Source organism: Manis pentadactyla, chromosome 6 (assembly GCF_030020395.1).
Source record: "Manis pentadactyla isolate mManPen7 chromosome 6, mManPen7.hap1, whole genome shotgun sequence".
NCBI classification, from domain to species: Eukaryota; Metazoa; Chordata; class Mammalia; order Pholidota; family Manidae; genus Manis; species Manis pentadactyla.
In genome coordinates, this window is record NC_080024.1 from 12,054,176 (window position 1) to 12,067,241 (window position 13,066).

Here is a 13,066-nt window from a genome sequence, read left to right on the forward strand (position 1 = left end):
GTAACATTCTTGAGAAAAAAGCATACAGGTAAATTTGAGGATCACACACACACACACACACACACACACACACACACACACACACACACACATACACACACACACATACACACTTGGTTGGGGAAAGTCTCCAATTAACTAGATTTTATTTTTTCCCCAAAAATGGTATTTAAAGAGGGTGGTCAAAAAGATAAGCAAAACTACAGGCCAAGCCAAAGGGAATATATTTAAATATTTGAGGTCACTGTGTGATTCTGGTCTAAGGACAAAGAGTAGCAAGTCAATGATCTTATATGCCACTTGTTCTCCTTGGAGCCAAGGAAGGTAAAACACAAGGGACCTTCTCTGAAAATTCACCTGGCAATGTCATTCAATCCCTTCCTACCTTCCTTCCTTCCTTTCCCTGTCTTTCCATCTTCATTTCTGGTAAGGTGCATGCAACCAGTTCCCTTGTTTAACTTTTGTCATCTTTTCTTCATACTATGTCACATACACACACATACAAAATGCATGTATGAACTGCTTAATCACAAAGTTCCTCAGGAATAGAGGTGTTTATTTTTTCATTTTGTGTGTGAATTAACTGAAAGTAAAACAGAACCTGGATTGAATTATTATTTCTGATGTTACCAATGCTCTTTATTACTGTGATACCTTGTTTCATAAGTCATCTGGCAGCAGACTTCTTTTTGGCAACTAATGAATAAGGCCTCAGAGAATTCTGATATCCCTTGTTTGGGGTTAGATTCATAGATTTAAAAAGAGGAAGAAAAAAAAAGAAAAGAAAAGGAATAGGAGAAGGAAGGAGGAGGGGATCCTTCTTTTTTTCTGTATTTGCATTTTTTGTGGTATTTGCAAATCCGGATACTTCAGATGAAGCTTTGATTATGCCTCAAACAAAAGCCACTCTTCTCCCAGATGTCACCAGACCCAGCCTATTAGAATGAACCCAGGATGATCAGGCCTTTGTGAGCTTCCAAACCTAAGGGAACGCTGTGCCATAAGCCAGGAGTCATAAGCCAGCCAAAATGGATGGACAAAGCAAACCTCTGCTTAATTAGCATCTAGATAAACACTTTATGAGGAAAGCTGTGGGAGTGCACATGAAATGAGAAAATTGACAATGAAGTGTTTTAACAGCTATGTATTGTGTCTGTAGCCTTCATTTATGAGAAATACCATGGATGGTCACTTCATGCATTACCTACTTAGGCTAGTCAATCTGTATTTAGGAGGTTAGCATTCTTTCTATCTACATCTGTGGTTACACACCTTTGTATATAAAATTTGAGTGTTGCTGCTTTTCTCTGATGTTGAATTTTTCAAATGTTAACCTTAAAAATGTTTTGCATGTTGACTAAGCACTTGAAATGGAAAAGAGATTCTCTTTGAATCTGCTTAGAAAACAACACTTCACAAACCACCACTTGAACAGTCCTCCCTCTCCATAATAAATATTTTTTTCTCATATTAAGCATTCTGGGTCTTCTTGGTTTCTGCCTAATTCACTGGTTAATTACATTTTTGGAAGCAAAGATAAATAGTTTTAAACAGAACAATAAAAATATTCATTACATTTGAAAAATACGTCAGCAACCCAGTTACATTGTGTTTTTTCTTTTGCTGATAAATCATCCTTTACAATCATGTTGTCCAGTTGCCCAGCCCTTTGTACAATGAAGATGACCTTTGTTCTCAGAGCTGTTCTTTATGGGGTAAAGGTAACTATGCGTCATCAGGTATGAGGTCCCTCCACCTTCAAAGGTTAGATGTCATTCAGCAACCTTAAAATAGCCCATCTCCAGTGGGAATGGAGAACGGCTAACACTCTCCCCAGTGCCTTATGCTTCTCACATCACATATTGGATGATCCACTTAAGATGTCAGATCCTTTACCCAAGCCTCACTGAAGAGCGTTGTGCAAACAATATGAAATCTCTGAAAATTTAATTTGTTTTTGACCTTACTTTATTTTTCAATAAAATATTTATTCTTTCCACAGATATCAAAAAGTCAAACAATCACTCCTTATAGTTGCCTGGTAATTCAGATCTTACAAGGTCTTTTCCTGAGCATGATTTTCTTTAATTTTTCACAACAATTCTCTGAGGTAAATGTGGGAAAAAAATGGATACTTAAGAGAGTTTGACTTGCCCTAAAGCATAGCTGTTCAGTGCTAAATCCATCTATTTTACTCCAGGACATTTGACTCCTGTGTCTTTTTCCAAACATGTATCTCAGGGGACTCCCCAGTGTACCCTCCATTGCACTGAAATTGTTTGTTAAGCTGGTCAAACAAAGGGTTTTTCAAAAACAAAGATATGGAAGTGAAGACGCATTTTTATTCTCCTTATCATTTGCTGGAAATTAAACAGTATATGAACCATACTCAATTATCATGGATAATATAGCTGGTAATTGTCTGTCTACAACATGATATCTTAATACTGCTTCCAGAACCATTCTGTAAAAATCCTTGCTATGCTACTTCTGATGGGCACTACTATAATTCTTTTATAAAGTTTTTAGATTAGATTATGAGCACTTGATTTCATTTTCCTTGCTGAATGCTGCCTGGTTTTCCCAATCAGTAACAGGCCTGATTCCCCTTCTGACCGTTTTATACAAATACATCTAACCCTGATATTCCATTGATGTTCCTTGGAGCAGTTAGTTGCTAAATATTTTAACTCATGTTGATCTTGCATCCTCTGCAAAACTCAGATCATTATCAATACTTGGTATTCATGGCAATTTTATTGGACTTTGCTATTTAAAAAACATTAACTTTGGAACAATCAACAAATTCATAAATATAAACTGAGTATGCAAGATATGGTCATAGAGACATAGAGGCTTAAATAAAATATATAGTCTTTTCTCTCAAAAACATATTTAGTTGTGCAGGTTGGATACACATTTATTCCCTTTAAACAGTCATTCGATCATTCAAGGAAACACATACTGAACATACACTTTGTGCCAGAAAATGTGCTAGTTGCTTCAATAAAAAAGAACTCAGGACTGTGTCGTGACAGTTTAGGAGGGGAGGTAAACATTTAAACACTGATCACAACACTGGGTCAGCTGTATGCCAGGTGAGCTTTTTTATATTAACAGAGGAACAGAACTCCCAAAAAAGGAAGAAGAAGGGACAGAGTCCAGAAAGGATTGCTAATGAGGGAATCATATTGCCTAAGAACCCAAAGTGTCTTCAGATGGAATAATCAACAATGTCAGCTGTTCAGTGAAATTTAAGAGAACCAAAAGAGGAAAGAGAGCAGGGCCAGAGCCCAGTTAGAAAGCCCGAAGTGACTCTGGAGTGAGCAGAGGAGGATGCTAGGTTGTAGGGCATTAAGGATGGAATGCAGGATGAGGAATGGAGGCAGCAGGCATGGAACACTCATGTAAGCGCTTTGGCCATGAAACGGAAACAGGGAATCGTGGCCAGGTGTAGAATCATGCTGTTTTTTGCTGAAATATCAATAGACAACTTTACTGTAGTTTATATTCAATGATCCTAAACATAACTTGGTTTAGAAGCCAAAGTGAATTCTGCAGGCTTCAAGTGACATTATCAATTAAAGAAGGGACCCTTTGAGCCAATCTATTTTAATTTCTTAGGTTTGAAATTTCTCTTGGGCCAATATTGCCAAAAATCTGTCCTCATTATCTCTCTTTTTGTTAACCATTGGTAAGTGGTTAATAACCAATCAGTCAAAGAATGAAACTAGTTTGTGGATACAGAGGAAACTTGGAGATTCAGAATAAAAGAGAGTTATGCTTTCCTTCAGGTCTGATTATTCTGCTGCGGACTACTAACATCTAAATCCCCTCCCAGCCTTCTAGTTGTTGGGAATCCAGATTTCTTATTTGCGTTATGGGAACAAAAATCATGTTAGATCTACCCACCCTAACACTGTAGGTAGACTAGGTTTGGTTGGACAATACATGGATGACCCCAGTTTCTGCTTTCTGACTCTTAATAGGTATATTGTTTATCTAATCTTTATCTATAGTAGGTATATTATAGACTTATACCTGTCTATAATAGGTATATTGTTTTTCTATCCTTTTTCTTTCTTGACTAATTATATCAGTTCCATTTATAACAAGGGAATAGATGCAAAAATTGAAAAACGCTATTTTATTGAATATAACTGAAACTTGATCAGAAGAAATTTGGGGGAAATCTTCCCTTCACTATCATTCATCAGCAGAATATTACAGACCTCCAGATTTGAAAATTTTCCTTTAAGTTCAGCAGTTCTGGGTAGACCTGGCTAGACAGGATATGCTGCTTTAAAATCTGGTACTAAGATTCCCTCCCCCCTCTTAGATTCTCTTTAGTATTTTTACTCCTTTCATTGGGGAATAGCAATAGCCCAGATTCTCCAGTTGATCGGTTATTCTACCAGGAGTGGAACATTTAATTAACCTAGCTTCCATCAACTAACAATAATGAGTTTGCTTCAACCGAGAAATACCATGCACTGCTACAGACACTTCATTAAATTTGGAATTGCTGTCCTTTTACTGACTTCTGAAAAACTGACTGTTTTGAAAATTAAAGAAGCTTTTCAAATATTTTATAACTTAAACTCATTTTTACCTGGGAACACATACATTCAAGACTACCAGTCACAGAATAATAACTCCTTGGATTTATGCCATACCTTTTCACCACAGATGTTAAATGACTTGGTCGAATATGTTTTCATTCTCTTTCCTCTTTGAGTTCAATAATGCCTAATGTTAAGCAGATTGGAATTCCTTCTTTAAAAAGTTGTTTTCTATTATTTTCTTTTAAAAATGCTATTTTAAAAAAAGTATCTACCTCCAAACATTGACAAGAGATCAATTTTTACAGCTATTCATATATACAGAAACTGATGATCATTTGACAGCTACAAAATGATATACATTTAAGTGCTTTATGTCTATATTCCTTATACTTTCCCTCAATAAATCTGCCTAGAATGGAATGGGCCTTCCTTTAAATAGGACACTTAAGAGCAGAGGCAATGAATTCAGTATTTATTCAGCATAGCTCCTTTTAGGCTGAATGACTATATTGATTTCAGTGTGGAATTTTCTAAATCATAGGATCTGATTTTTTTTTTTCACTGAACAGTCAAACATTTCTCATATGGCTTTTGTTTCCTTAAGTTAATAGCCCTCTCAAGTCACAAGACCTATTAATTCACCAAGTTCAATAAATGTGTATCATGTAGCAACTTTGGGGAAAATTGTATTGGGACGAGAGCTTCATGAAATAAAATGATGAAAAGGTATAGCCCTTGTCCTCCATAGCCATATGTCTTACTGGGAAACAGAAAAAAACTTACAGTATGTCAGAATAAGACACACACCATTAGAGAAGTACAAAGTGCTCTCAGAGTTTGCAGGAGAGATTATTTGTAGACAACAGCATAAGAAAAACTTGATGAAGAAGTAGGCAGACTCTAAGCAGAGACTCAAGGATTAGACTTTGTTTTATGGAGTTGCTGAGAAAGTCCTTTCAGCAAGAGGCAACATCGACCCAAAAGCCTCTGAGGCAGGAAATGGCATTTACTTGGGGATCTACAGATCATTCAGTAATCCACAGACGCATCAAACAACAGAGCTAGGAGAGACTCACAGTTTTAGCACCTACTATTTTCATTTGAAAAGTGGGAAAACTAAGGTATTAAGAGATAAACTTATTTATCCAAAGTCTCAAAGCTTTTTAGTGGTTGAGCCAAGATAGAAACCATCTCTTATGACATCCAACTCCTGTCTTGGCCTTCTAGATCATATGTAATTAGAATGTAGGACAAACACAAGGCAGTATGATGTGGTGGACAGAAACCCCCTACATATACATAATATTCAATTACTTATAGATGTCAAAGTGTTGAAAATACATGGTATTAAATATAAATCAGAAACTGAATTTTCTGTTTGAGACAACTCAACAGAAGGAAATCAGTTCTTGTATACGAAATACATACTGAAGGAATCGTGGTCTTAAAAAAAACAGACTGGTGGAGCTTTATTTGTGAATTGAGAATTTTTATGCATTTTATAATCTAAAGAAGAGAGGGTCTTCTTAATGGAGAGAATTGCTGATTAAATTGCTGACAAGAAATTGCACTTAAAGATTCAGCAGCCAGAGAATATAAACACAGGGATAAACATGTCTGCCTGCATCAATCAAAAGCAGTTGCAGTCTACTCCTAGAAAGGTGAGCAATTATTTATGAAATTATGTCTTCTTCAGTGATTCTGCATTTCAATCATAGGAGAAACTGAATGAGAAAAACAGACAATGTCCTGGTCCCAATTAACCAAGGAGTCACATGCATTTTCAAAATGAAGCGATTTTACTTAGGCTTTATTTAACCTCATCAGCCTGAAAAGAAATTCCTTTAGCTTCAAAAAATAATAATAATTAAATAGGTCAGAGTGTTCTTGAAGAACTGTATTTTTTTTTTTATTTTAAACATAAGTGTCTGATTCCGTCAACTACACATTAACACAAATCTAAGAGAAAAGAGGTGATGCTAAGAAGTGTTTTGTCTAGGACTCTTTTGGAGTTTTTGCCTCTTTGTTTTACTAGATCAGTTTCTAGATTTGTGATGCTAAGGCCCTCATTGCTTTGGAGCATTGGCTGAGGTTTTTGATCCATAGAATGTTTTTTCCCTTGGGCCTAACTATGGGCCATCAAACTAATACATAGTTTTGGACAAGGTGCAAGGAACAAAGCCCTATATCCCTGGAGGTAGAATCATCTAGTTGGTAGCTCAGTATTGAAAATCTCACAGGCCAAACAAATGTGCACTTATATTCCTTAAATTATGCTTAGAGGTACTGAGGTAGGCACTCACATGTCTTTGCCCAACCCATTTTAGGAGATTAAGAGGCCCTGTATGCAGACCATATGCCTTCAGGGACAGCTCAAAAGCCTGGGGTACAGAAGAGCCCACCACAGTGACCAGTATGTTCCAGAAGGTTTTCCACCCCCTTCCTAAATTGAAGACAACTGTTAAGTAGTCCAGGCCATTTTGATACACATTCGCCTTCCTTTTATTCAGCAGTTATCTCTGGGTGTGATAATGCTAGGAACTTTTAGAGTTTTGATAACTAGTATATTTAATGGCAATTGGGAGGGGAAAGAAGTTGTGGAGATTGATCAAGTGTAGATAAAAGTATCATTAAGACCAGAAACTCTGGAGCCAAATAAATCAGGATTAAGTCCCAGATTTACTCCATACGTGACCCTGGGGAAGCTGTGCCTCAGTTCCTCCCATCTTTAAAATGGCAATGTTAATATCACTTGTCTCAGAATACTGCTATGAGGATTGAATGCTTGTGAAATGCTTACAGCAGTGTCTGGTATAGAGTAAGTGGCGTATAAGCAGGTATAGGCCACCATTATTATGGAAGCATTCCCAAGGAAAAGGTTGGGGCTGCCCTCTTTTCTGGAGTCCTCATCACCAGCTTCTTTAATGCAGTCCACTCTGGCTCAGTTGGTCTTGAAATCTTTCCTAAGACAAACCTGTTTGAAGCAGCAGCATTTTCCAAGGACCTCATCACCTCATTACACAATTTGCATTGTCAGCTGTAGCTCCTGAGATCCTCGGCCTAGTCATCACGGCCAGACTCCCTCATGGCTCACATAACGCCTTCCCTCCTGTCCTGCTAGTGTCCCACAGGAAGGCTCCTGTTGTCTTGTGTTGCTCTCCTACACTGACAAGATCATGTGCCTGGGTGTCCTCTAGACAGCACACCCTTGTTCTGAGTCATGCTCCATCTGGGGACCCCATCCTGCTCTGGCTAGTCCTTCCCCTTATCCAACTTGGACCCATCTAGGCAAACCTCTGGGGTGAGGACTGCTTACCAGCCTGACTCTCCAGTTCCCTGTCTGCATGACCAGCAGCACCAGCTCCTGCATGAATCAGCTTTTACCTGTGGTTCTCAAATTTAAGTGCTGAGGAATTCTCATGGGGGAAATGGCACAGACCTGGCATGAGTAAGACGGAGGGTCTAACTCAGCACAAGAACGGACATTATTCACAAACCACTCACTACATGCTCCACTGTTGAATTCTCAAGGTTTCTGGGAGAATCCAAGAGGTAGCAAAATCATGTTTCCTATTGATACCTCCAGATGACCTTTTCCTTTGCAAGCTACTAACTAATCAGTAGCTTGCTCAAGGAAAGGAAGGCAACATTCACTCATTTCAAGCCATCTATAAGTTACTCTCCCCCCATCTTCTTTCTCTTATGTAAATTCTGTTTTTGACATCATTAAATGAAAGCAATGTGCTATAGGTTTCTCTTGCATGCAAGTAAATGGTGGTATTAATATTTAGCCATACATACCTGAGTTACTGTTGGATAGAGGCATAAATATTATTGGGAAGTATCATTAGAAAGTTTTATTTAGCTTTCATTTTAAATTAACATTTTGGGGCCTACCTCCAGAATTTCTCATTGAACAGGTGAAGGATAAGGTGCAAGAATCTGTATTTTTAACAGTCTAGGGTTTATGATATGGGAGGTGTTTGGACCACTCACCTAAGCTTTCTGTGTCCTTTCCCTACCACACTTTCAGTGACCCATGGACCTTCTCTGGAACCTGAGCACTCACTCCCCCACAGTCATGGCCAGAGAGCACCTTTTATTTTATGGCCATAAAATACAAGTTAATCACTTCTTACATGCTGCATATCCTCTGTCTCTCTGCACAAATTTTAAAAATATTAATAATAGCAAACTCAGATAAAAATTATTGTAGTTAGAGTGTCTCCATATATAAACAACATTACAATGTCCCACCAACTGGCAAAACAATGCTCCCTAGAATTAACGTGAAGACCATCTTTAGAAAATTGTGAAGCAAAATGAAACTGATTTGTAGTCCACCACTATTGTCTTATTTTCTCTCTTTACTATTGCTTAAGCCCCATCAACAATTGTCAGCTTTTAAGATATGAAATCATTAAATCAGGCGCATCTTTTATAGATTATTAAAATAAGATTTGAAGGCATACAGTTTATTGGACATAGATTGTTCAGTTAAAATGGAGAGATTATATTTGCTTTGATTTGAATACCAGAAAATTATCAAAACTGGCATTTCCAGAAAAGCCAGAAAGGTATGAAGAATAGAAATATCAACTTTACTTTTATTCCTGAAATGTAAAAAACACCATTGGAGACTCAGGAGTCATGAATGTCCTACTACTTCACGGCACTTATTCTGTGCCTATGACATCAGCAAGTGCCTACAAATCCTATCTGGCAAAGTGAAGGACAGAGTTATATTACTGAGTGTACTGAAATATGATTATAGGTGAACTCTCAATTACCTACAATTCTGGATCTACTATTTGTATTGCTGAAAGATTCTGAGAGCCCCTATGATTTTGTTAGCCTATGATAGTGTCTTTCAATTTCTTCCAGAGTCAAAAACAAATAGCGTTCAATTATTTATTTATCTGTACTAAAAAATAGCATTTTTCCTCTGTTGCCTTTATATAGAGTGCAACATTGAAGTTAGTGTAACTCAGAGTATACCCTTTCTCTGAACAGTTGATACACGCTTAGTAGAACATGGGAAAGAATTCTGTCCTCAGATCCCTAAAAGCTATAAAGAGCCTGGATCACTTTACCATATACAAGCTTTGTTTTAGAAACACACAAAGCCCATTTTGGAATCATATGGAGAAGTCTGTGACATATAGCACATAGACTGATTCTAACAGATGGATTTTTCTTGAAATAACTTCATTAGCTAATCATTTCTTTTAGATATACTTTTTCGAGCTAATTGGTATAGCTGCCAGCTGGAGATGCTGAGGATCCTCCAAGGAAGCTGGGAGGCAGAGAGAAAAATCCAGTAACTTCACCAGTTCTAGGGTGAAACTTCTACAGATTCCACACTAACCACTACCCAAATTTGACACTATTGACATTGTAGACCAGATGATCTGTTTTTTCCTCTGTGTGTGTGTGTGTGTGTGTGTGTGTGTGTGTGTGTGTGAGAGAGAGAGACAGAGAGACAGAGACAGAGACAGAGACAGAGAGACAGAGACAGAGAGAAAGAGAGAAAGAGAAAGAGAAAGAGGGGTTGTCCTGTGCGTTGTAGGCTATTAGCAGCATCCCTGGCCTCTACCCATGCAATGCCAGTAGCCCACCCAATGTGACAACCAACAATGACACCAGACATTGCCAAACGTCTCTGGGAGCATTATCATCCCAGCTAAGAATCTCTACTTTAATAATAGGTTGTTTTTAATTTTTAATACAATTTTTAAAATAATTTAACATATGCCCATATGTATGTATTGAACTCCAGACATAGCTTATATATTAGAAATTGTTGCTTTTCAGTCAGATAAATTAATTTTTCTTTGCTGGGGGTGGGGATTATTTAAACAGCTAATGCTTTCATAAATTTCGCGGTAAAATAAAAAAAAAAAAGACAATATAAGTGGCTTCTAAGTACCAATGAATACTAACTGAGGAGTGTCAACATTATCTTCACCATCAAAAGCATTAAAGATCTCTTTTCCTTTAAGGAAGATCCTCGGTTTGACTGTGTGAGTAGGTAAATAAAATCTTGTGGTGGGATCATTTGAGATGTAAATGATTATCAGCTTAGGTGCCCAGGGCATTTTTAAATCAGGGAACGCATGTAACTTAATGAAATGGACAATGAGAAAACCTGGGTCTGTTTTGACTTTACTATATCCTAATGGAGGGATTTGGGGCTCACAAAAGAATTAGTCATTCAGGTGATGTCCTGGTCTTTGAAATTCGGTGGTAACTATAATGTTCACCACTGGTTTATCACTTAGAGATCTTTCTGTATTTTGAGTATGGATGGATCTAGGAGGAGTACCAGAGGAGTAAGATGCTAATTACCATGCCTTTTATAAGGGGAAGCTTGGGCCTCATTCTAGTTTAGAATGTAGGCAAGAACGTTAACATTTTGAAGTATGCAGAGAGAATCATTCATGTTAAAAAATAAAAGTCCTAAATTCTATCTGAATTGCTTTCTTTGCAGCAAAATCTTCCTAATACAGATTTGCTCAAGTAGGCTTTTAATAGAAAATTAAGGAAAACATTAACATGTATCAATTCCAAGTTTCAATGTGCGCTTTTCCTCAAAAAGTCTAGATATTCGCCTAAAACTTCCAGAATGATCTGTTTCTCTGTCACACTTCCCAGAGCCACCGTCAAACTCGGATTTCTCCCTGTGGATAAAATGAGAGTTCCTGTGGCCAGGATTCTCACCTGGCCCAGGCTGACCGGCTCACTGCACACCTGTGGGCACTACATGGCTGTTGACTCTATACAACGAGCTCCGCCCAGTGCTCGGGACAGGACACGGTGGCAGGGCTGCAGGGCTGCAGGAGAGCAGAGCAGAGGCTGGAGTGGTGGCAGCGCTGAGGACAGAGGCCCAGAGGACGGCTGTGCGGGACAGCTGTGCAGACAGAGGGGCCCAGAGGCAGAGACTGGCTTGCTGCATGCAGACTCGCTCTGAGTGAATGGGATTCTAGTGACTGACCTGCCACCTGGAAATAAAGTTGGGTATAACCCTTTCACCCCAAGAACGTTTTGCTCTCAATTTCTTTGGTCACACTGAATCCATAGCTAACTTGCCCGGGATTGGCAAGACACCCCCTTTATTTATTTATTTTTTTAAAGCATTCTTCCTTGGAAATAGGCTATGCTCTATCAAGCAAACGGTCGCTTTTAGCGCTTCCAGAACGCACTGTTTCCTTTAGCGCGGGAAAAGGTGAAACCGCGCATTCTGAGTTTCCAGCAGAGGCCCCGCCGCCCGCGCTCCCCGCGCCGCCCGCGCCCGGCGGCCCGTCCCCGCTCCGCGCGGAGCACTTACTCTCCGCAGGCTCCTTGGCCCGGCGGCCGCCGGACGACTTCCGCAGCAGGCTGCGCCCGGACGTGAACAGGCTGGTGAGCTCCTCCAGCGGGCTGGTGGGGGTCCGCGAGCGCGCGCCGCCCGCCGCCGGCCCGCAGGGGCTGCCCGCCGCCTGGGCCAGCTTGGCCGCGTCCTGCGACAGCGGCCGGCCAGCGGCGGGGGGCGCTGCCGTCGAGCCCCTGGCCGGGCCGCCCGCGTGCACCGCGTCGTAGGGCGGCGGCCGCTTGAGGCTGAGCGGCGTCAGGGCCCGCCCCATGCTCACGGGCGACGGGGAGGCCGAGTGGCTTTTGGGGTAGCCGTGGGGGGACTGCGTCCGGTACAAAGCGGAGGGCGGCGGGGGGGACGAGGAGAGCGTCGCGGCGGCCGGAGCGGGCCCCAGGGCCCCCGGCTGGTCCTTCTCCAGCTTGGGGTGGCCGGGGGTGGCGGGGGGCAGCGAGGACGGGGACGCCCCGGCCTGCTGCTTCATGTAGGACACGTTTTCCAGCACCGGGAGCTTGGTGACCTCCAGCGGGGTGAGCGGAGACTCGTCGGAGTTGGGCGAGCACTGCACGGGCGCCGGGGGGAACACCAGCAGCGGGGGCCTGTGCGACAGCAGGTTGGGGAAGGGCGGGGGGATGTCGCAGAGTGCGCCCTTCGGGGGGCATGGCCCTGCGGACCTGGCCGAGTCCAGGTCAGGCACCGTGGGAGTAGCACACTGCGAAGAACAGCTGTGATGGTCAAGGTCGCATTTGGAGTCCTGACCCAAGTCGTCAAAAATGGGGTATTTCATTTCCTCATAGACGGCCTCACTCTGGTCGTCGTCCTCCCTCCTGAAGTCTCTGAGAATGTTCCCCACCATCTCGATGTACACGGGCTCCTCCTCCTCGGGGTCCCCCGCGGGGCTGCTGACCTGGGAGAGCGACGCGTCCCGCGGGAGCGACGTCCTCCGCGGCCCATGCTTTTTGATGTACGTTTCATCAAAGGACGTGCTGAGCTGAGTGTTTGGGTTCCGCTTGGGTTTGGGAGGAGGAATCTTCTTTGAATATTCATCACTGTGGGGTCTTGGTTTGGCCGACACTAAAAATAATAATAATAATAATAAAGTAAAACAGATCAGTACAATAGGAAAGCTTTCTTTTCTTCTTTTTTGAGGATT

The 13,066-nt window shown here is 41.0% G+C and overlaps 1 protein-coding gene across 2 annotated transcripts in view; it reads right to left on the reverse strand.

The window, feature by feature from the left end:
- The window catches only part of NYAP2 (neuronal tyrosine-phosphorylated phosphoinositide-3-kinase adaptor 2), a 239,826-nt gene that overhangs the window by 76,678 nt on the left and 150,082 nt on the right, over window positions 1-13,066 (reverse strand). For both annotated transcript variants that reach the window (XM_036913631.2, XM_036913638.2), the window contains one exon: window positions 11,893-12,987. In XM_036913631.2, coding sequence (XP_036769526.2) covers window positions 11,893-12,987 — 1,095 coding nt within the window. The remainder of the gene's footprint in view (window positions 1-11,892; window positions 12,988-13,066) is intronic.